Consider the following 25,259-nt stretch of genomic DNA (forward strand, 5'->3'; position numbering starts at 1 on the left):
TACTTTTTTATATTTTATTACTCGAAGAGTCTTAATGTTAATATTACACTGAGAAACAATTAATCTTAAAAAGTACGAGACTTTGGCTGTAACTACGACAGTATTGATTTGCCTTAAGGTATAAGGTTTTAAAACAACGGAGATTCCTATTGTAATAATGAAGACATTTAGAGAAAAGACGGTAGTAAAAGTATAAAAGATTTTAAAAAAGTTATTTTTTTGTGTTATAGTTGAATTACCGTCATAAAGAAAATTGATATTCCTGCTAAACACAGCGCATGATTGATACCAGGATGTATGGCAGTTTTGGTGGATTTTACAAACCATTCGGTAGTGTAAATTTTAAAATTTCAGTTCACTGAAAGTTTTAAAGCTGTGTAAAGTAGAAAATTGATAAAACCCTAATAGAAAGACAAACAGTACCGGATAACCTCGAGATTTCCATTACAAACTAATTTAATAATAATAATTAGGCTATTTACTATAATAATATGTATATCATATTTGTATCTCTCCTATAACCGGATTATGAAATGCGGAAGTTTAGAAATCCTATAGAATAAAAACATTTGTAAAAATCTACAAAATCAAGTGTTCCTCCTGTAACACGTTTCCTAATTAAGTATTATAGTGTTGAATCTCGACGAAATGGCTACACATAGAAATATTTTTAATATGCCCTTATAGTACATTTTAGTCGCTAATATAACTATTAGAAAAATGCGCCGGCGTCCTGACAAAAAGGACTTTTCTAACTTTACCGCCCAGAATATTGCAATATAATACTGAAACTCACACACATTTCCATTTTCAGGACGCCCGGCCTCAGTTTAGGCCTTAAAGTCCTATTTATGTAGGCCTTTTTTTTCCAAAATAATTATACACAGAAACAACCCTTAACTTTCCAACAACCTGTATGAACGTGTAAATCTTTTACTACACCCTGTATGTGAACTAAATCGGCAACTGCTAAATAACACATCGATGATGATTTGTCGTTACAATTTTTCTAATTGGTTGATAGTTGAAAATTCCTCCAGGCGGTTATGGTGGTAGTTTTTTGTAGTTTGACTTAGTTTCTGTTATTCCTGCGCGCAGCTGTAAGTAAAAATAATTCTTCAAACAAATTATAGTCAGAATAGTTGGGACAATGTAGTGTAAAACGGAAAACTTAAAAAAAAAGTAACTAAAATATGGATGACACGATACGGTTACCTTTCTTACCTTTTGCGGTCTGGCCTTTGACCGTTTTGGATTTGCACTTTTTGGTGATTTCGCGTTTTTGTTCGCAAGAGGAGTCGCTGCCTGACCTCAGTTTGTCACTTCGTGTCATTTGACCCTGAGCATTGCATTCACCCCAAGTTCCTTTGTCATATCTGCAGGCTGAAAGTTAGTCAAGATTAGTTAAGTTTTAATATTTGTAGTAATAATTTAAGTTTTGTCCAGAGATGGAAGAAACCTCTCAACTTAGTTCTGTTGAAACACAAATCAACTAGTAAAGTAACCTTTCTGATTTCATTGATATTTAAACTGCTGTAGTGCACTCATTGTTCCATGAATGTACTGATGATACAGCTATAATTATGGTCCAATTCAGTTCGTTTTAGCATCTTTGATAAGTTGATATCCTTGTTGGTGAGCTACGCTTTCATCTGGTAAAGTTGTTCTGGTAAATGATGGGCGTAAATTGACCGTAAGTAAAATTCAGTGTGACAGAAAAATGTACCAATTTTACCAGTTAATTTATGAGTCTACTTGAAATTTGCTGAAGAAATATCATTTTCCTGTCATGACTCTCATTAATTTGAAAGTCATAAATCTACTACATTTTTCATGCACCCCCTGTATAGTAGCAGCACTGACGGACTGTGAAACTTCTAGTGACGAGTTTAGCAGTTTTTTACGAACATTTTTGGCTCTATTTCAAATTTTTTGTAACTTTCACCGTTTCTGAGTTATTTAGCAAAAACTGGTTTAATGCAACCCATTTTCGAACCAGTTGAAATTGTGGTTTGAAATTTGAGCATCCTGTAACTTGATTACTTTTGGGAGTTCAGGGAGGTTGAACCACTCGAATTGACCGTCTTGAACTCCTCTTTCCAGTGGTGTAGAGTAAAAAATTCTATCTTAAAAATTGCGTACAGGGTGACAAAAATAGTGAACCACCATCATATTCTTGCACCCTCTGTATACTGGAAGCAAAAACGGTTCTGCAAACTAACGATGTTGGGTTATGGAGTTGATCTGGAGCATTTTTGGTCTCTTGCCATTTTTGTTTAACTTTTTTGAGTTATTTAGGAAAAACTGGTTTGGTGCAACAAAAATATTTAAATCAGTTGAAGTACATGAACACGGTTCAAAGAACAGCCAGGAACAAAATCGCCTCTAAAACCCACTTAGAGTAAGAAAATTATTGTTTTAAGCACATTTTTAGAATCCTCATTAAATTTCCTATCCGAAAAAAACACTAAAAAATTTGGTACAGTCAGGGAGAAAAACGTTATCAAAGTTTGAACTGCCAGAAACACAGTATTTGTAATTTACTGGTAATTTACCGGTCAAATTTTCCTGGTAAAGTAAAATACATATTTACTTTACCGGTAATTTACCCATCACTATAAAATAACAAAAAACTGTGCAATTACGTTTAGTTCTGATTTGAGTAAGATTTTGTGAAGTTGCTATCAAAAGGGTTGTAAATTATCTAAATAAAGAAAAAAAATATGATAACATACATACAATAACATACTTTTGAAAGAGCAACTTTACCAAAAATTTTACTTTAAACGCAATAGCACAGTTTTTTGTATAATGTCATCCAATACATTATTCTGTATACAAAAATCAAGTAATGGAATCAATAAACAAAACTTTTTTTTCCAATTTTCAATTTAGAACACTTCTAATTGCGTCATCGTGTTTTAGGTAAAAAATTGCCTTAATAATGTCTTCAAAACTCTCTTTGGCTTTGTTATAGAGCTGTAAGCAATTGTTTAAAATGCAGCCTCTGACGTTTTCCCAATTTTCCGGAAAACGGAGAAAGATAATTTAATTTGGAAACTGGTAATAAGTTCCACATAAAATTCCTTAAAATATTCCCCATTTAACCGATTAGGTTAGCTCTTACGGTTACCGAGATTCTAATACATGTAGAACCAATTTGGAACACACTGTATATTTAAAAAAACTGTAGTAATTTACATTTTCCGTTACCATCACATAAAATGAATAGAAAGACCTTAGTTAAAAGTAAATTTGTATTCATTTATTCCATATTCGACTGATACAATTGCATCAAATTCCTGAAATATTGATGAACAGCCAATATCCAGTTAAACCTAGCAAATTTGCCTTTTGCATTTGTAACGTTCATTTGTGTATTTTTGTAATTTACTAAAAAGCCTATATTAAATACGAAAATAGAGTTTTCCATTAGTTATATTTCCAGTATTACTGGAAAGTTTCTCTATTTTTGCAACTATAAAGAGATACTTCTAAGTCTGCCTTCTAATGGGGTTATAACCCTCAATCAACGCAGATTCAGTTGTAAAATGTAAAAGATTTTGATTATGAAAATGAAATATAAACGTAATATTATTTTCTAGTAGAAAACAAAATATAAATGCTTCTGCTCTAAATAAAAAAAGTAGTAATCTGTTTCAGTATTTCTCTAACAATTGTAGAGGAAAAGAGATACGTAAAGTGAGAGTAAAGTTGGTGAATACTTTGATACCAATTTTTTTTTAATTGACAGTATAGGTTAGAATAGATTATTGTTTAATCTGGAATACCCTGGATGTCTCCAAACAACAGAACAACTGAAAATTAGCATCAAATGCAACATATTATACAGTAATACAGACATCTTATAAGATAACTTTGTGTCAATTTGCTAGATGTTGGGGCAACCAAAAAAAGGGAGTGTATTAGGAACTACTAATATTTTTATCCCCTCCAAATCGATGACTGGGAGATAATCAATCACGTTTCCCAGTTCAGTCGATGCAACATAATAAAATTCCCGGGGGCTGCGCCTTTTTGCGTTTTCCAGACAGATTAACCGCTCGGTCCGGATGATGGATAAACGAATACTTTGCACGCAAATTAAGAGGTTAAAGCGCATTAAATTCAACTCCGGACAGACGCCATTACAAATTTACGAACTTTTATTAAACCGTTACGAGCACCTGCTCGATCCTCTTGCCTCTTCTACCATTGGGAATTCAATAATGGAAAAATGCAGGGCTGAGATTAGAGAGACGGTGTTACAGGTTCAAAACCGCTCGAATAAATCCGACGAATTTCCGCATTCGTTCTATTATTCTGCCTGATTTATGAATGAGTTTCAAGAAGAAAATCTCTCTTTTATGCACCACGCAACGAAAAACGTCCACGAGTGTGAAAAATGTTGAAAACTGTGGGCATATGTGGTGCGGGTGGTAGGCAGCTCGTTACAGCACGGTAATAACTGCCGCCCCGATTCCATTAAGATTTAACTTAATTAGGGGGTACTTTAATTAACTTTGGGGTTAATTAACCGGTTACGCGTTAATTATTTACCTCGGCGTGAGTCTGACGGCTTCCGGGGACAACATTTGCAGCTCTTTCCTCCGAGTTTCTCACTTTTTTTGTATAGAGCAATTTAATTTTAAACTTTGTCTGAAAACAGACATTTTAATTGGATCGTTTATTTTTGATGAGAGAGATGAGAAAAAATTTCAATAAAAGAATATGGTTTTATGCAGATTTAATATTTTGTACACAGAAATTTTCCAAGAAAAGATAACTTTCAGTTTCATCATCATTAACCACTGTGGTGTCGTCGGCATATTGACTCACTTAGTACATTGCTCAAACATTTATTTACATAGTTTTGAGACACTGCATTTACAAAGTTGTGTACGGTGATTAACAATTATTAGCAGGTGGAAAATTACAGTTTAGATAGATATTCCTAAAACCAGAAAAATGTGGTGTAGCAATATACCAAAAAACCTAAAATACACTACACATTTTCAATCTTAATCAAGTTTAGAACAAATTTGAACTTTGTTTAATTTACACTTCTGCGTGTAATGTTGATCCCAGCCGTAAAAAAAACTTTTTCCATTTTCCTAAGTCTTGCGGTTTTGTAAAAGCTCGCTAAATTAGAGTTTATTACCATCCCGGTTGGGCTGTAAATTTAAAAACTCGGTGCACAAAGATTTTTCCGGACTGCCGTAAGCAAAAAGTAACCGCCCGTTTGATTATTTAATCGTCCATTAAAAACCTGCAGAAAGATCTCTGGCATGCCTAACTCGAATGAAAAAGTAACCCAATCGTATACAGCAAATACCTTACCTTTTTTGCACTTCTTCTGCATGGTCTTGGTCGGTTCGCAGCTCGTTTGGTTGCCCTTTTTCAGCGTCAGCGTTCTCGATCTCTGGTTAGTCTTGGAATCGCATTCCGACCAGGAACCTTTCGTATAACGGCACTCTTCTGCAAAAACATGTAATAGTTAAACGCTTAGGCTTGAAAATGAGTTTCTACATTTTCAACTTGAAACATGACGAGACTGAACAAGAAGCGACGTAAATTCGAAATTAAAAACCCCCGGAGCCGTGAAATGGAAACTTTCCCGCTATCTGGCTTTCTCCAAGAAAAAGCTCAATTGAAAACCCATCGAGCCGAGAAACATTTTCACACACACACCGAACTTGGAGCAAATAAAAGTCGAGAAGTTAAGCGTCGCACATTACCGAGTCTTAAGGTAGAACTTGTGTGTGTTTCGGAGAACGCCGGTTGTATTTTAAAAGCGGAAAAAAGTGTAGGAAACCAGGTTATCACGTTTCCAGCGGAAAGAGAAAAATCAAAATTGGTTTAATAGAGAAAATTGCACAACGCAGACATGTTAAAAAGCAATTTTCCAGCCAGAAAGCTCTGTTCGGGTGACTGGTCAAATCGATTCGCGATGTAAACCCAGCCTTGAAAAATTGGCGAAAGGAGAGCAACGGGAATGATTTACCAGTAAAACTTTACACCTACACCAAATGTGGATTTTGAAAATAAATCAATAAGTTTTTGCTTATAAGCTTCAGCAAAATCTTAATTGGTTTTCTTAATTGAGTTTGAACCACTGTCTGTGTGTGTGTGTTTTTGTTAGAAATTTGCTTGAAGCTGTGACAGCAAAGATCAAAAGCAGAATAATGGAAAACAACAGTAATGCCTGTAAACATTAGACAAACAAGTCAAGATGGAATATACCTGTCTTATTCTGCTGCAAAACGACCATAATGAAACCTTTTTTTAAAGTTTCGGAGAACAACAGGGAAGTTCTCCAGCATTACCAACTTATGGAGAGACCAATAATTAATCAAATCCATGAATAAACGGTTCTAACAAAAATCAAACTCCTTAAGAAAAGGCTTTGGCTGCTTCAACTATTTCCTCAAAAGTTACAGTTTCTAGGCAACTGATTACATCACAAACGATAAGAATTGGAATGTCTTTCCTTAAATCTCCAGTATCTGATCGGCAAAAATATTATGATGAATTAGTAGATTTTATTAATGATATATACACAATAATTATTAACGAAGAATAATTGAGCAATTTTTGATAATTCTTGTCGGGAAGAACAGGATAGTAAAGATGAGAGGTTAACAACTTATATGGTCTTGCTAAAGCCTCTTTAACCTGCCATCATAAAGGTAATATACGATGTGTTTCACATTGGATTTATGGTGCATATTTGGCTCAATATGACGAAAAATTTTCTAATTTATTCCCAAAAGACATAGTGGTGTAATTATACCTATATTAACTTCGGTCTTATCTTCTCTTTTTCGTAATTTTTTTATCAACAATTATATTAACTGTTCTTGAGTTTGATTGTCGTGTATCTTGTTTAAATGTTGAAATAACTTGGGTTGATCAACTATTAAATCACCTTAATTTCAACATAAAACTAACTTTGTCGACCTTTTCCAACTAAAATAGCATCATTTTCCTGATTCCAAACCGAGATATTCTCGTGTATCAATCGCCGGAGACATTTACCTCAAGGGAGCCAGAGGCCAGTTTAGCGCCAAACGAACTTTATTGTTTTCGTCTTTTTGTGTGCCAGTTGAATGGTCCCTTCGAACAAGGTATAATTAATTACGAGAGAGTGCGAGAACGAGTTCTGAGGCCGCACTGGGAGAAGTTGGAGAAACTTTCGGGCGGAAAACTGCCACAAATTATTCATGGCCGTGTATTCAACGCGATTTTCGGCCCAACCGCCCAGTTTAAATTAAATTCTCCCCCTTGAATTTGCGTCCTGATAAACAGGTGGATTCAGTCCACAAAAAGGGAACATTCCTATCCCTTTGGTAATGTTATTATTTCGGCACTGTTTTATGTTTTTATTACAGTTGAGGGTTATTTTACGGTCTTCACCTCACGTTATTAAAGCTAACAGAGATTTTCGAGAAAAAACCGGGAAAATCTCCCCTCAATTTTCGATTGAGACTAAATTGAAATTCCCCGCAGGAGGTGCAAATTCAATAAAACTGCCGCTGTGTGCTCTGCCAGATAATAAGGTAGTCGTTGTAAACCTGACCGCTGGTATGCAATTCAAATGATTGGATTTACAATGCACAAAACTGCTCCGCTGACCTTTGTCCCTATCTCCAAAACCAATTAGTAGGAATTCTCTGTTCCTTCTTTGCATAGCGAACAAGAATCTCGTCGAATATCTGGATTTTCTGAGGTTTATTCAAATTCCTGTTGGGACTTTGGAATTCGTGCTGTTCTATAAGTTGGAGAGAAGACACAGATTTATGAATAATTCCCGTTAGTTTTGGTGCCTTTACTGTAAACTTTAGTTTGATCTGTCACGTGCAATTTATAACAAATAATTTGTTGTTTTCGATTTAAGAATGAAATTTACAAAAACAATGGACGCAACAAGAAAGGTTCCACTCAGTAAACACTTTTTGGAACGTATGGTCAGAACAAGGAGAGGGTAAGAAATGGAATAGTGTATGCTTGGATGATGATTCCTATTCTGCAATAACCAAATAACACAGGATAGTAAACGACGTGAGAAAGAATCTTTGGTTAACTACTCAAGAAAGAAAATGAGATAAAGCAAAGTTGAGAGAATTGCTAAGAATACAATATTTGAAGGGAATGAATAAATGAATCAGTAAATTATAAAGAACGGATAAAAAAAAGTGAGTGAAATTAAAGAAAAAGATGTATACAGAGTAAGCAAAGGAATATCGGAAAAGTATTGACTTGGAAGGTGTGACTGAAGAAAGAGAGAACAAATGAAGACCAAGTTAGGAAGGACTGTTTGAGGGAGGAAAGAGTGAAAGTAAGAATTAAATTGAGGATGCATGGGAAACTAAATGAAGGGATAGAATTTCTGTGAAAAACTTATATTTACTTGTTGTGGTTCGAAAAAGTACTGAACTATTTATACTAGTTGACATGTATCAAGATTAATTTTAACATTATTCTCAATTTAATCAGTGTGGTGGTGGTTTGTAAAAAGCAATTAATTTAAAAAGGCAACGAGTAATACTGCAATAAATATAGAAATAAAACAAAGCTTATAATCTGTTGAATGAAGTGATAAAAAATTGGAACAGATCCGGCCAAAATTAATGAAGGAAATTAATTTGGCTGACAGCAAATCGGGAATGCTATAAACAAACCCTGAAATCGGAAATACTGCGATGGGAAGATCTGTATTTGAATGAAACCAGGCCGTTTTGCATCCATCTCTGAAATTGGACCATAAACCGTTGATAAAACGCGAACCGCATTTACCAGGCCGAGTTAATGATTCAAACCGCAAATAAATTTATTTTGATTGGACCATATTTCAACTTCCCCCCAAACTCTCCAAAACCCTCAAACCCCTAAACAATCGTTTCATTCCATTTTAATTACTGGTGCGTGTTGTGAATTCCGCGCAGGGACAAATTTGCTGTTTTTGTGTCTCGCGGTTAATTTTTATTAAATTTAACCGCTGTCTTCTTCCGGGATTTTGTAATGCGAGCAGGCAAAAGCGGATATAAACTAAATTAATTCGGCCGAAAAACAAGCCCGCGTAATACCCCAAACGTGGCTTTTTAATTCGGGATAACAAAGCTCGGACTAAACAAATGGACAGTGCCGAAAAACCTCCAGGGACAATTATCAATTGATATTTGTCGCTCCTCTTTTCCAGTTTGCATTCCATTTCCATCGCAATATTCCGGTTTAATGGCCGTCAAATCTGTGTTGTTTGCTTATTTTTGTTTATCCAAACACGGAGTAGTATATGTTGATCTACTAGTTAAAATCATTTTTTGATCGAATAATTGTCAACACTTTAATCAAGATAAAATAGATTCTTATTTGTTACGATTTTGAGTCCTATTTCAAGCATCATGAAGCACTTATTTATTATATTATGACATTTAGTTAGCTAATGTCCAATGACACCAGATTATTCAAGAATGACACGAGTTTCGTAGTGAAAAAGAAGGATAATCAAAAACTAAACAGTTCAAGAAGAATGGCATTCCTGAGGTGTGTGCTTCTTAGAAAACATCACACAGCCAAAGTTTCAAACAAGTTTATTTTACACAGTTTTTGTCTCTAACGACTCATTACTCAGCGGTAGGTAATGTGTGTTTGTTCAAATTTAGTGAGTAAGAAACATATTATTAAACAGTCATAGAAAAAATTAGGTATAAGCTACAGTTTTTCTAAAAATCTAGTGTAAAACCTACTTTTTAAAAACCATAATGTTATCAGACCATTTTTAAGAGTTTCTATGCTCATCTGGGTTCTTGTGTATGCAGTATACACTCAGATATGACAGAATGGAGCAAAACTAGACTCTTTCAGCAAGCAAGTGTTAGTTTCAGGAGATATTTTGTTTTAAGATGGCAAATTGCAGAGAAAGAATTCATATAACGTCAATTCAACTTCTCCCTCTAATAGAAGGGTAATTTTCTAGTTTTCAACTACGTTTACACTAATCATCCAGAAAGTAAAATAACAAGAATTAACGAGAACCGAAACGTTCATTTTGCTCACTCAAATCTCGAGTAAATTGTGCTGCATTACCAATGTAAACCCGCTTAAAAGGAACTTAAAACTCATATTTTTAAACCGAATTTCAAATTGCGGAAAATCAGCAGTTTCATTGAATTTAAAGCGGATTGAACGATTTTCTGTGACAACATTTTTTTTATAATTAAATCGTGGTGTGTAAAGCTTTTCAACTCAAAAACTGATTGGATTCGTCACACGACGCCTCCACTCGTATATCAGACGGCAGCAGGAGCCCTAAAGGCACTCGGGATTTTTGCATTACCTCAGAAATTGAATATTTATAACCCTAATAATGGGGGCTTTGGGGTTATAAAGGAGACACGGGAGTGTTGGGAGAGGCACACCTTTCCGCGCTTCTCTGCGGACGTTTACACCGCAACCCTTAAATCTCCGGCGATCGACCCACGTTGATTATGTTTACGCAACCAAAATGCTAGTTTTCCAATGTTGGGGAGTGTAATTAAAAATAAGTGAGATATTATCCTGGTTTATTAAATTATAATTTATGAACTAGGAGGAATTGAGGTGAAAAACCACCCCCTAAAATTAATCGAGAATTACATAATGGCAATAACCGAGCGAAGCACAAAACCTCATAAATAATCCCCGGAACCCCCGTGGGACGTCCAGAATAAAAACGAAAAACGTGTAACGAACGTCAAGCCCGTTTTCCTTCTGCACATAAACTAGAAAAGGAAATCCCGATTAAACCGCATTTCCCCGTTCAGCGTTGGTTTATTCCCGATCTTCGAAAAAGGGCTAAAACCAATCAACTTAATTGGTTTACGTAGCCAGGCGGATTTAGCCCCACAATGTTGCCAGAATTCTCACATTAGATTGTTGTTACTCTTGTATGTTTTTTTATAATAATAATTATAACACAATTTTCTTGTTGTCAGTCAGCCAGAAACATTGAGAATAAACTAAAGGCCATAGGGTAGACGATGGAAAAGAAGGTCACGTTCCACTGTTCCAACGATAATAATTTACCCCCTCGGAGGAAGTTTATCGCCCTCGAAATCATCATTAGTTCTCATCGGTAGATCGGGATTCATGCTTTCGCAAATTCCCAGAAACGTGAGGCGAAAACACCGGCCATAAATCCACTCTAACCCGAACTACCAGGGCAACGTCCCGATGGAGAAATGAGTTTGTGTTTCTCTCCCCGGCGAAGTCTCCAAGACGGGTAACTAATTGCCCCGGTTCCAAAATCGAATGCATTAAACGCTGTAATGGCTATACGGGGGTAAACTAAAAGGGTGGCAGAGAGGGGCTCGTTCCCATTACCGCAAAAACTGTATACAGTTTCAAGCCCAAACAAAGGAGTGTATTCGAAAAGCGAAAATTCTTTACAAGTTTGAGAACGTTAGACAAAGGGCTCGTTCACAAAAGCTTCGACATGTCAATACTATTAAGTTTCCTTAGCTTTAGCATAGACATATAAAATACTTACGTCCAGTTTTTGCTCCTCTTTCGTTCCTGATTAGCACCTCGTGGTCATCCTCCTCCCACACCTCACCTTCACCGGCTACAAATGCCACCAAAATGGTTAACGAGAAAAAGATTAACCACTTCATCTGAAACAAAGAAATTTCTGTAAGTCAATTTGCTCTTCAATGGTGGAAACTTAGTTTTTGTTCTAAATATGTTTTTTAGGTATGCCAGAAATATGTCTATATCTGAACAGATACACAGGGTGATTCATACAGAACAGTAAGCATTCGAGTGTAAGAACCCACTGTATTACAATATTAAAAAGAGTTGGTCAAAAACATAAAATAGTTTTTGTATTTATTTTCTGTATGACCAATGCATTCTAGAAGAAATTAATTTTCACAAGTAGTTTTAAAGTTTCACATCTGAGATACCGGATGTTCAAGTTTTAAATTTATTTAAGTTTTTTAATAATAGAATGTTGACACCCTGTATTTAAAAAAAAAAAAATACTTTGATACGGCGTTTTTCCTAAATTTCTACAATTTACAGAAAAAACTTTTTTCCAGTCATTAAAATTAGCTAAACAGGCAAAACCCCCCGGGGTGTTATATAAAACCAAAAGGGAGTTCTGTAAGTTGAAACTCATTCTAACTAGAAGCGAGTTTCCGCTAAAGCTCCAGGGTAAGATTGCCTCGCATTTAGTAGTTTTTACCTTTTTTATTCTGCTCGGTTATCCGGCTAATTGCCGTGAATTTAAAAAAGTTAATTGTAACGAATACGAGTTTTAAAACTACTTTTTTTAGTGAGGAAACTGACTTTTAACTGCGACGCTTAGAATGTTGCTTTTTCCGAACGAGAATATAGAAATATACTATTGTACATTGTTTATCTAGCACTAATCTAGTAGGTATAACCAATGAGGTTGTAATTTTTTTTTGTTAAACAAGAACTGAATAAAAAATATTTGTTTGGAAAAAATAACCTTTACTGGAAGCTTTTATACTACAAAAATTAGGTTAGTTCAGGAAGCATTAGCAAAAGCTAACAGACTGCGAACGTTAAAAAATCAATATAGGGGGAGTACAGTTTCGTTTCCAACCAATTTTGATTGCTCCTCCTTTAAACTGGGGCAAAAACATTCGATATACCTCAAAAAGTATTGAAAAAATGGAATAAATTTCAATATTAAGTTAGCGCTTTCCGTACTGAAACTTTAAGAAAAACAGAGCGGAATTATTCAGTTTGCGTATATTATAGTTGAGAAAAACTTGCCTCAACGATAAATTTCGTACAGGTCAAAGAACGTAAGCGGTTTGAGTTATGGAGGCGGCAATTTTCCGAATCGACGGTCTCCTCTGACAGGTGATTGACGATGCACCCTCAAAGACGACGACCATTTTTAAAGCTTGGAATTCGTCTTTTACCCTTCTGTCAAAAAAGTGTGTACACCGACGAAGGCACCCCTGTTCTCTTCTCTCCCATTCTGTTTTCTGTTTTTTGTTTTTGAAACATTTCAATGCTAGTCAGGGCTTACCCCCACTTGCACAGTCGTATTTTGGTTCTGAACGTGACAGAACAAGAGAAAAAAGTCACAGTTTGAACTACGCTTAACTTAAACTTGGTTTACGACAGTGCAGTAAATTTTTTGACCTAAAGTATACCAGAATCTTAATTATTGAAAACACTGTCACTAACACTGAAGAGTCAGTTTTCTGTCTGTTTAAGAGACAATTTACACAGTCAAACCTTGTTGTGTTCAGTTAAACTCCAAAGTTTAACTGGAACCTGTAAAAGTTGTCTATAATGTAATTTCCATCTTAAGAGTACAATTTAGCCAAACTCAGTTAAACTTGAAGTTAAATAAAATACACTTCAACAGTTTAAAAAAAAATTACAAAAATCAATAATCAATATTAGTCAATAAGGGCGATTATACGTTAAAACTAATAACGGTCTTACTAACTTTATTGACATCCATTTAGATTGTTTAAAAGTAGAAGCCATTACATACTCTGCCTAAGTGTAAACTGGCTATTGAAAGACAGAAAGAAACCTTCTGAATTTCATTTGACTACTTAAGGACAGTAAGAAGCTTCCCACCACTATTTTGACAACCAAAAGTTAACTAGATGCCTCCCAGTTACAGTCTTACAATTTAAAGACAATAAAAAGCCCTCCAAACAGAATTTTTGGCTATTGCAAGACAGAAAGAAGCTCTCCTGAGATTCATTTGACTACTTAAGGGCAGTAAGAAGCTTCCCGCGACTATTTTGACAACCAAAAGACATCTAGAAATTTTCTAGCTGTAGTGTGGCAAGCATGAGACATCTAAAAATCTTCTAGTGGTTGCTAGACAATTAAAAAACCCTTCAAACAGAATTTTTGGTTATTGGAAGACAGAAAGAAGCCTTCTGAGTATCATTTGACTACTTGTAAGTAGCTTTCCATGACTATTTTAACATCTAAAAATCTTCTAGTGGCAGCTAGACAACTAAAAAACAATTAAAAAGCCCTCCAAACATAATTTTTGACTATTGAAAGACAGAAAGAAGCTTCTGAGTATTATTTGACTACTTAAAGGCAGTAATAAGAAGCTTCCCCCGACTATTTTGACAACCAAAAGTCATCTAGAAGCTTTCCAATTGTAGTTTGACAACTTAAGAACAGTAAAAAGCTTCCCACGACTATTTTGACAACCAAAAGACATCTAGAAATCTTCCAGCTGTAGTGTGGCAAGCAAGAAACATCTAAAAATCTTCTAGTGGTTGCTAGACAATTAAAAAGCCCTCTAAACAGAATTTTTGGCTATTGCAAGACAGAAAGAAGCTCTCCTCAGTTTCATTTGACAACTTAAGAACAGTAAGAAGCTTCCCACAACTATTTTGACATTTTCTAGCGGTAGTGTGGCAAGCAAGAGATATCTAAAAATCTACTAGTGGAAGCTAGACAACTAAAAGACAATTAAAAAGCCATCCAAACATAATTTTTGGCTACTTAAAGGCAGTAAGAAGCTTCCCACGACTATTTTAATAACCAAAAGACATCTAGAAGCCTCCCAGTTACAGAATTATACAAACAGAATTTTTGTGTTAATGTACACAGTCAAATTTCTGGTCAATTTTTAGAACTATATTAGGTTCAGTTCAATCTGGAGTCTAAACATTGGCATTGTGTAGATTGATGTTGTTGTTTTTCCATTTAGATTACTTAAAATCTTAAATACGCAACAGTTCAGACCAGTTAAAGCAAAATAAATACGAAAACAAATTTAGTTGATGTAGAAATTATGAATAATACAACAAGACTTTGAATTGGATGTCAGAAAAGTTTGTGAACTGAGTCGATTGGTGCCCTCAATAAAATCTGTCGTTGTGCACTGCTACCACCCCCCACAACCCTTAAGTTAGTCTTTTATCCCTCGAAATAACCTGTCACTTAAGCGACCACGTAGTGTATCGAAGCGACCGCTTTCCACCGTAAAACTTGCCACATAAATCATCTTAAGGACGCCAAGTTGACATCTATAAAAATTTTACTCTCATAAAGTAAACGATCACTTTCCTAGGGAACCAAAAGGACAAAAGGGTCTAAAGTTCTAAAGTTCTCGTGGCATTTTAATTACACTGGCTGTTTTGTTGAAGTTTTGCTATGAGAATTTCATGCCACCCTATCTTTGACCTACGGGCCAGGGTAAGGGCAAAAGCTAAGAAGCCACAACTATAAATAAACAATTCATCTCGCTAATTGTTTTATTAATTAGAAGTGAGATTAGCGGGTCACCAGATATGATGGCTATTTGGGTTTTGGTGCCTTATTGTAGTCCAAACATGCCTTCGTTTGGCGCCTACCTACTTTCTGCGTCTTGCTTTTACGATTAAAGCTAAATTCCCGAGGGTTTGTCAAAAAAAATCCCAATTAAGCTATTAATTGGAAAAGGCAAGTTGCTCCACCCCCGGGGGAAATTTATCCTCAAATATTGGGAAAACTCAGATTGTTGTTTTTGTAGGGCTTTGTTAAATAAACTCGGGAACGGCAATTTAAGCGGCTTTTAACTTTGGTCGTTAAGTTGGAAGGGTAAAAATGACAGTAAGACGTTCAGAATTAATGAGAGACACCTTTAACAACAGCCTTTTCCCTTCGGTGTTATTACAAAATATTCCGTAATAATAGAATAAACGGCGCCTGTTAGATGTTCAAGGATCCGGGGAATTTAACCCAACGTGATGCTGTGACATTAACTTTGTTGGAAAAGTTCTTTTCGGTTTTACAGCTCGCAGAATAAGTAATTTTGCGTGAATTTTGTGGCTACAGTAAAATTAAATTTGGTGGCTTTTTAAGTTTATTTTTCATCATTTGTTTTGAATCACTTTAATTGAGAGTGAGTTTTTTTGTTGTCAGTTACTTAGATTAATTTGCTTGAGATTCTTTGTCGTGGTAGAAACACATAAAAGTTATAGAATAAGATTGACATGACAAGATAAAATAATTTTCTCGAAAACTGTGCAAAAATTAAGAACACAGAAATGGAATTTTTATAAAAACCAGAAATATGTTTGGGAGGTAGAAAGCACTAAAAAATAACTGAGTTTTTGAAAAAGTTGACCTATCCAATGATGTAGATTGTATAAATACATCAAGTCCACAATTTGAGTTACATATCTCAAAAACTGTAACTAACGTAACGTAACGTATAAGTGCTCACTTTCCACCCGGATGGAAAGTAAAAGCATGTAATTTTCATCTTTCCACCTGGTTTACACGTAAGAAATAATGTTATTACATACATACTTGAAAATACACGTTTTGAATTCAATTGGAACTTTACCGTCCGATGATTATTTGAATATGTAGACTTTTAGCTAAATGCATTTTTGAAAAGCTGGAAATGAGTAGTTGTTAGTTTGTAAATATTGATAATAAGTAATCTATAGGAAAATGTAACGGTACCAAATTGTACAGGGTGAATCAACGATAGAGTAAAGTTTATTATTCCAGTAGGTTCGAAAAATGAAAAATAGAACAGTTTTAGAGAATATTGAGATGCAAAGTTTAAAATTATTTTTTAAGGTACAGGGTGGTTCATAAAGGCGTATTAGTTTTTTTTTTAAATGGAACCCCTTATTTTTTAACACATTTTTAGATTCTCTGTAAAACTCTGTAAACATACTTTAACTAATTCAACTTAAGAAATCTCGACTTTTTTAAATTGAACACCCTGTCCATTATTTTTTTTTCTGATATCTTTTACGAAACACATCAACTTTTATTAATAGTCTGCGATTCATTTTTACATTCGTTTTTGTTATCTTAACTAAATTAAGTTTATAACTAAATTGCTAAACCAAATATGCAGGTGTCGTCAAACTTTGATAAGTAAAATAAGTAAGTTACATACTCCAAAAATTTTTTTTATGGCTTAATTTTGTTAGTTTTTCCAAAAGCGTATATAAAAATGATTCTCGTAAATCCACTTTTTAGAAAAAGCCATAAATGTTTTATTTTTTTCGTCAGTTACAACAATTTAAAATGTTTATTTTTACTCAACTAAAGTGTTTCGTAAAAGCCAAAAAAAAAAACATAATACACAGGGTGTTTTTTTAAGTTGAATTAGGCAAAGTATATTTAAAAAAATTTAACGCCCTGTAGCATCTAACGTAAGTTTATTTGTCGTCCCTGTAGAACGTTTGCACCAAATATGAGTATTCTACCTTTAGAAAGAATACAGACAATTTTCCATCATAGTAGAAACAACAATTTTAGGGAAACTATTAGGTTTAGGTATATGACATTATTAACAAAAAAGTTGCCTGCCACGCTTTTATGAACCACCCTGTATATCCAAAAGTAGCTTTAAACTGCTCAATATGTTTGTTACACCTGAAATTACAGCTACTCTCAGAAAGGAAAGGAGAGAGGAATAGTATTTTGTTGGGATGTAATGGCTATTACTCACTCGATAAATTACAGCACTCTAATTAATAGCTGTCATTACATGCTCGTTGAATAATGTACTATTAATAATAATACTAAATAGGTATACACCTCTTTTTCCCTAGTAGCAATTGTATGCACTTTACGAAATGTATAGTTAAATACTCTTTATAGAACCTAAGTATTTTGTAAACGTGAACGGAGCATATTTCTAGTAGAAAATGTTAATTTCCTTACAATATTGGTGAAGAATCGTTGTTTTTTGTGTGTAATCTGATTTAAATGAATCTCAACTCACCCTGTTTGTTCTTTCTAAACCTCAACAGCACACTCAACACTCGACTGACTTCCTCGACCGTACCGAGAAGAGTTTATTGACAGTAATAAGATAAACTGAATGGCTGATAAAGGCAAAATTAGCGAACGTGGTCCATAGGCGATAATGAGAATTGAAAAATAAACACGAAGTCCCGTTTACTTATCGGCCACTCTGTGGGTAATGTGGGCAGTCAAGGCCTGGCTGTATCAGTTTAATTTAAATTGGGTCTAGTAACGATTACCCTCGATGCCCCTAAAAGAGGTTTGCGTGACCCTATACCCCTAGCTCGATTAATAACCCCACTTACGATCCCTAACATAATTCATTCGGTGGCGGATTAATTATATCGTCATGTACCACCCCAAAATTTATATATAGACACCGCCCCCAGGAGATTTGCGTATCTGTCAATCGAATTAGCTGACAAGTCACGGCATAAACACAGCTGTTTCACGTAGATACATACATAACTCTTGATTTTGTCTTCTGCTTTAGCGTCTTATCACGCGTTAAACAGACGTTGTCGTCTGTATATAAATTGTACACCTGTTACACGCCGCCATTTTGACCTGTTGGCATATCAACAGTAGTTACATCTGGCAGCTATTTACTTCACATCCTTCATTTGAGTCAGTGTGGTTCATCAGTTTCTATTTTGTGTACGTGACGTGAAAAACACATGATGGTTTGAAGGATTTCAGGGAAATGTAGAAAAAATTGAAATGGATTTCAGATTGGCTATTCCTTCCACTGAAAAGACAAACAAGATGTTTGATGGCCCTACCAGGAAAGGCAAACTTTCAAGATAAACCTCGGCTTTAAAAAGAAATATCTTTTGGATACTGTTTGCTCAGTAAGCTAATCACAATGCAAAGCAGTGTTTGTACCAATTTTTTTTTTTAAATTTGATGCAGTAAAATGATTTGGAAATATTGGTAATAGAGATAAAATTTCATTTCTGAAAACTAGAAAAACAAGTGACATGGCTCTAAAAAGCAGCTTTATAACTTCTAATTAAAAAACTGGTAAATACAATGCAATAAATAATAATTAATATAATCTGAACTTGAAGGATGTTGACCTTCAGCTTAATCATTTATTTACTCTTTGGTGTTACAGTGCTAGTACTCATATTTAAACATTAAAAAACTAGTTTTCTCTGGAGAAAAAAATTGAGTTGTTACCAATTTGCATCATCAATAATAAAATATTTATATAGACATTTCTGTACAGTTTTTTAACCAAAAAACACATTTGGGTGCAAGAAAAATTAACAATAAGACCAAAGAGCACACATTTAGAGGCAGCCAATCCTAAAAAAAAACACTAGAAAAAAAAAGTGTGGGAAAGGTTCATGAAAAACATTGAAAAGTAGCCTTTATATTGACTGGACAAAGACTCACACTAAATAATTAGAGAAAAAGGTACACCCAGCATCTTTGACATTGAAGAGAAAGTAAGAAATAATCAAATATTTACACAGCCACAAGAAAGATAGACAGGATTCTCAAAATCTCAAGCTTTTGTTAGAATTTATTTTCTATAGGCCAGACAAGTTCAGGTCTATTGCCTGTACAATGTTGTCTATTAAGTTAAAACTAAAGAAGGGTCTTTTATCTGGGGCAAATGAAGACGTATACGTCAAACGTGTCCAACCTTCCCCACCAGAAAAAAAGTAATCAAATAATCATTCCCTTCTTAACTTCCTTTTTCGGCGTTTTGTTCCCGAGAGATCCACGAAAGCACCCAACCGTTTTCCGAGACATAATTTGCTCCGAGTTCTTTGCTTCTCGTTGTAATTAATCTTGCTTTACGTCATTATTTTCGGGACTACGTCGTCCCGTTGCCAGTCTTACGTTCTATATACAAAATGAAAGAGAAAATTGGAGCAAATACGGATCTGGCGCATCACGGTGCAATAAGGAATGAAAAATAGGAAGCATTTACCTTACTGCCAACATTTTTCTGGATTAATTGCGAGCAATGCGCCAGGAAACGGTGGACATAACTTTCCGGGATAACGGATGCAAACCGGACGTAGAGAACAATGATACCCTTCAGAATGATTTCCTATTATTGCGGGGGTTCGTCACCAAGTTTTGGACTGGTAAATAAACTGAACACCGCTTGAAATAAAAGACACTGTAGCAAGATTAATGACGAGCAGAAAAAAACAAAAGACCCGAGCACAAATTGTATCAGGAAATCCTGGAAAGCACGTCGTTAGTCCCGAACTGATTATTATTCATGGAGATTAACGCGAGTGCGGAAAAATTGCCAGCCCGCCTTCGAATTGATGAATTTTCCATAAGGAAAGCTAATTAAAAATGGAACTTGTCAAATGCACAGGATTTCATTCTAACGATCAGAGAGGGAGATATGTCTCTTTGAGACCCGCAGTTTCTATTTACACCCCCGTGATGTTGGTGAAAAGGGGTCTAATCCTGGATTACCATTGAATATGTAGTGATTATACGGCTTATCTTGCGGCTTTGTCAAGAGGAAAATTTGGTAGTAGGTAAAGAATGTAACTTAATCGATAAGGTTCACAATCGTTAGTCGGATCAATTGATGTTTGAAGCTTACAGGATTCTATTTACATATTATAAGTTTATCGAAATAGGTACACTATCCTGACCTGAAATAATGTTATATAATAATAACCATAAATTCTCATTATTTTAAATGGGACTTTTTTCCTATTAAATTTTTACAAACAGTAGACTTAACAAAGGCGTATGCATGAAACCGAACACATGTCTAAACTTTTTTATTGTTCTGAAAACAAGAGTATCAGCTTTTCTAAGCCTGATAAAAGAATAAAAGCTCGTGTGAAGCAATAATAGCGGCACCCGACAGAAATGATCTATAACCCGAACTGTCCCTAGAAACATCTAAAAATGGACGTACTAAAATAAACCAGAAGCTGCTCTTTGTTTATGCACCAGGCCGGGACCAGATGGCTGGAGCAAATTGAAAGAGTGTGTGTTTGTTCACTTAGAAATCCGATTCTCTCTTTGGCAACACGCTAAAAACAGTCCAAAAAGGGTTTACGGCCCACTCAAGACGAAATTTTGTCCAATTGAAAAGGGAACGAGGCAATCGATTCGCAGCTCAGCTTTTTTGAGAAATTCTCGTTTCGTTAAGGGTTTGTTTAGTTCAATTCATAGAGGGGACGCTTCGAACAAACAACCCTCAATATTCCACTCCGATTTCTATCGTTACAAGCAAACAAAGCGTTTTCCAGACAAAAAGTTGCATACAGCAAACCTAAAAAATCCACCCGTTCGCTCACATTTCCGCATTCAGGAAGCGAGACTGAGATGAATGGGGCCGTTAGTCTCTTTTAAGGCACTCGACCATTTTTTTCAAAAACAATCCAGTTAAAAAGCTGCGAAATGGAGTTAATAATGGTTTTTTAAAAAGTGCTATCCAGATGAGGCCTTGGACGGGTTTATAAATAACTTGAGTGTCGCGAAGGAACCCGTATTTCGACGTCCCGAAAGAATTTGTTAAGTGTCACTCGATTTTGTCGTGTTTCCTTTCTGGATTCGCTCCGTTGCCGTCCCGATAATTTATGTCTTTGAAGTCCCGAATAACGACTCCAGCAAGTTATGTTCGCTTTGAAACAAGTTTGCTTCGAACAGCTCGAAACAGTGGATAAACGATGACAAAAGTGTATAAACTTCCTGAAATTTGCGAATGCTGTGAAATAATTTGGAAAACCCTTCTGGTATTGACGTTTTGTCAAGAGATGTCATTTAGAGGGTGCAGCCATTAGAACTTCTATTTTAAAACATCGAAGTAAAATTCACTAAAAACCTACATAGTTTCATGGATTTTATTATACAAATAGTACAGAGTGAGTCAATTACATATATGATAAACTTTTCTCATCAGAAATGTCTTCTATAATTCCTTATAATACTCTCTACCAACTTTTTTAATACTGTAGACTGTAGGTATACTATTTAGCAAACATAAATGTGTAGCTCATGAAAATTGCCTGGCAAACTAAATTCAACGTAAATTTATTTCAATACAGCTTGCATGTTTAGTTCATGGATTAGTAACTTTCCCAGAAACAATGCTTGTGTTTTGTTCCAGATAGTTTCTAATTAAATTAACTGTTCCAAAGGAATACGTAGAATCACGGTATAAGCGAACGGTTCGTTGAACTATAACGTTATTTATACAACAAGTGACTTAAACCATTTTATATTCACGAAAAAAACAATTAGGCTCTCGAGCTTAGCGAATGGCCTAAGTTCTTCAAGTGAATAAACAGGTTTAAATCACATGTTTTATAAATAACTATTAACTTTATCAAATCTAGGAATTTACTGCTTTTTCCTCTAATTATGCATCTATTTTGTAATATTTAAATCGCATCGTGCAGTGTAAACATTTTGATTAAATTTCGTTCTATTATTAGTCAATTATTCAACGCTTCGATTTAAACATTTTTTTATTCACTAGAGATTTACATTTTTTTTAAATCGTTCTAAAAAAAATTTTAAAAAAATGTTCTGGAGAAAAATAAATTAATTTACATTGTTAGCCATTATGGCCGTAATCTTAAGGTTTTCTTTTTCTCCAGATTAATTTTGTTACCTCCTAAAAAGTGTTTTTCCCAGTATATTAAAAAATGTAAAAAGACAGCCTTTCTATCATACTATAAGCACCTGATGATGGGTATTTCTGTACCCCTGTAGTAGAGCCCCCCTTTATTTACCTTTTGGGGGTTAATAAAAGTTTTGTGTAGAAGGCTTTGTGTTACTCTTCCTTTAAATTTGCTTTCAATTCCAAATTGAGAAAAAGAGCTTCTACTTCGCTAACAGGATTTTCTATAAACCTAGACTTATAACATACTTTTATCTAAAATAATTTGCAGTACAGTAAGTGATAATGCACAGGAACATAAAGGAAAAACTATACATTTATAATTTCATTATTCCCATTAAGGAAAAACGTTTATAAACACACTGTTTATAAAATGTACTACAGTAAAACAACAGATTTCCTACTACTCTTCTTGCTGAACACGTTCCTATCTATTTGCTAAGAAGTCATTTTATGAGTTTAGTTGGGGAAACTAGAATAAACAGATTATTGTGTGCCATCTTTTGTTGACATTGTTCAAATAATCTAATCCTCTTGTTACTGCATTTGAAACCCTAAAGTCAAACAAACACGGTTTGAGATATCTTTTAGCGAAATTATGAAATGACGGTCTAAAATGCAGCTTTCTAGGACATGTAAAAGGTTTTGATGACTGTAAATCTATCAGTTTACTCGATTTTTTTGAAAGCATTAAATACTCTAACTCAAGTACAACGAGATGCCCCAATAAACGCGTTTTCTCTAAAATGTTTGTCTATTTGCGGCAAAATAGGACAACACATATTATCTTGTTATTAAGCCCTAAAGTTTCTCTAACGAGTCGTAAGACCTTATACATATAATAATATTACTGAAAACATAAAGTGTGGAGTCCTGAAACACTTAAAAATCTTCATTCTTGTTCATAAAAATATAAAATAAGTACCTGAAAATTGTTCTTTTCCTGACAATACAAAAAACGAGATGGCTAACATAAGACAAGTCTTAAATGCATCAAAAATATATACCAGGTGTCTAAGAGCACCCTGGACATAGGAGATTAACATGGGAAAACGGTTTTGATTTTTTTGCGCCTGTACGGTTTATTTGATTGAAAAATCGTATTAATGAAAGTTGTAGTACCTATCACGGACTAGTTTTCTGTATTTTTTTCAGATCTCTAACTTGAGCCCTTTCGTCGTAAAACACGAACAAAAATGAGAAAATTTAAACTTTTGGCCTGCACTGTATAGGCGGTTGTCGGGCAACGGGTAAACAGATCATTGTTGCTGGTACGGTTGCTCGACAACCGCCTATACAGTGCAGGTAAAAAGTTAAAATGTTCTCATTTTTGTTCGTGTTTTACGACGAAAGGGCTCAAGTTAGAGATCTGAAAAAAATACAGAAAACTAGTCCGTGATAGGTACTACAAGTTTCATTAATACGATTTTTCAATCAAATCAACCATACAGGCGCAAAAAAATCAAAACCGTTTTCCCATGTTAATCTCCTATGTCCAGGGTGCTCTTGGACACCTGGTATAACGCTTGGTATGATATTGTGTTACAAATTTAATTAATACACAACATGTTTATAATGAAATAAAAATAACAATAAGGCATTTTTAAGGATCACACTGACATTTTTTTAGGAAACAATGCATTAAAAACTTTATGTTTATTAAAAGACGTGAATATTACAGAAGAGGTATTTCCTAGAAAGGTATAAAGTTTTTTTACAAGCTCCATAAATTTTTGTATGAAAATGGAAATGTAATTACTTTGCTCAACCATCTTCTGGATAAATCTTGAAGATGGTCTAAGTTATTACCGCAGAAAAATTAAAACTTGTACCTACTATTTACTTTAATTAAAAGCAATTAATAACTTGCTAGAATTGGACAGACTGAGAGAAACGGAGATTACAAGTTTCAGAAAATAAAAGAACTTGTATAGTAAAGCCAGAAGTTGTAATTAGGAGTAGTTTTATGTAAAAGAAGTTGTTATACAGGATGGTTGAAATTAGGTTTAACTTTACTATATCTCAAAAATAATCTACGTGGTAGCACTGTTCCGAAATTTTTGTGAAATATCTTTTACACTGTTATTCATTTTTATGAAATAAAAATAGGCTTTTCAGACTTTCCAGCAAAGGAAATGGCAGTTTTAAAACCTTTCAATAAATAATACAAGCTGGCAAAAGGTCGTTGACATGAAAACCCAAAGTTTTTGCCAGGAAAACGTTAACGATTTCCCATCTCTGGATCTGTTTGCTCCCCTTTTAACACCCAACCACCTCCTAGCCTAGTTATACACTACATTTCACATGATTTAACAACAAGAAATTTGGAATGTGTACCAATCAGTAAAGCAAATCTGGACCATTGGTATCTTGTGTTAGTATAGTGTTTTGTTAACTCATCATTGCATAATTGGTTCAAGAGTTAAACGTACAACTTACCTTTAACTGTGTTATTTGATGAATAGCCTGCAACAAACAGAAAACTTGAACTTATGTGAGTCTATAATTTTAGAGCAAAAACTCACCTGAAAGTTAAGTAGATATCGGAGCAAAAAGCACACGAACTCCGAACCGACACAAGAACAAAACCGATACAGGCCAAACACCCTTTGATAAAATGGTTTTTAGAACCCGGATCGACAGACTATCTGGTCGGGTTGCAAGCGCGTTATGCCAGAGCAAGAAGAGTCAAAACAGGCAGACTCTCGGGGCTGAATTCTGTTGCTCTGCACACGCGATCGATGACGAAGAGACTGAGAGAACGAGGGGCCATACCGCAAACGCCGATTTTTCAGGCTTGGCCTCAAGCCTCAAGATATATAACGAATATTTGGGGTTTATTTCGGGCCTTGGTAGTCTTTAGTTGCCCCCAAAA

General features: G+C 34.8%; 1 protein-coding gene across 3 annotated transcripts; it reads right to left on the bottom strand.

Moving 5' to 3' along the window:
* Nucleotides 1-25,129, bottom strand: LOC145732085 (uncharacterized). Of its 3 annotated transcripts, none has more exons than XM_081984125.1 (6): nucleotides 24,910-25,129; nucleotides 24,824-24,850; nucleotides 11,528-11,651; nucleotides 5,341-5,478; nucleotides 1,225-1,383; nucleotides 1-1,098 (listed from the first exon to the last, which is right to left on the bottom strand). In XM_081984125.1, the coding sequence occupies exons 3-6, from the start codon at nucleotides 11,649-11,651 to the stop codon at nucleotides 1,073-1,075; spliced, it is 447 nt and encodes a 148-aa protein (XP_081840251.1). In that variant the 5' UTR covers nucleotides 24,824-24,850; nucleotides 24,910-25,129; the 3' UTR covers nucleotides 1-1,072. The 3 variants fall into 3 exon arrangements, with proteins under 3 accessions (XP_081840251.1, XP_081840249.1, XP_081840250.1); XM_081984123.1 differs by having other exon boundaries at nucleotides 1,216-1,383; nucleotides 24,910-25,124; XM_081984124.1 differs by lacking the exons at nucleotides 24,824-24,850; nucleotides 24,910-25,129 and adding an exon at nucleotides 17,741-17,899 and having other exon boundaries at nucleotides 1,216-1,383.
* Between the last annotated feature and the right edge of the window lie 130 nt (nucleotides 25,130-25,259).

This window comes from Ips typographus, linkage group LG7 (assembly GCF_016097725.1).
Source record: "Ips typographus isolate SLU linkage group LG7, UJ_Ityp_2.0, whole genome shotgun sequence".
NCBI classification, from domain to species: Eukaryota; Metazoa; Arthropoda; class Insecta; order Coleoptera; family Curculionidae; genus Ips; species Ips typographus.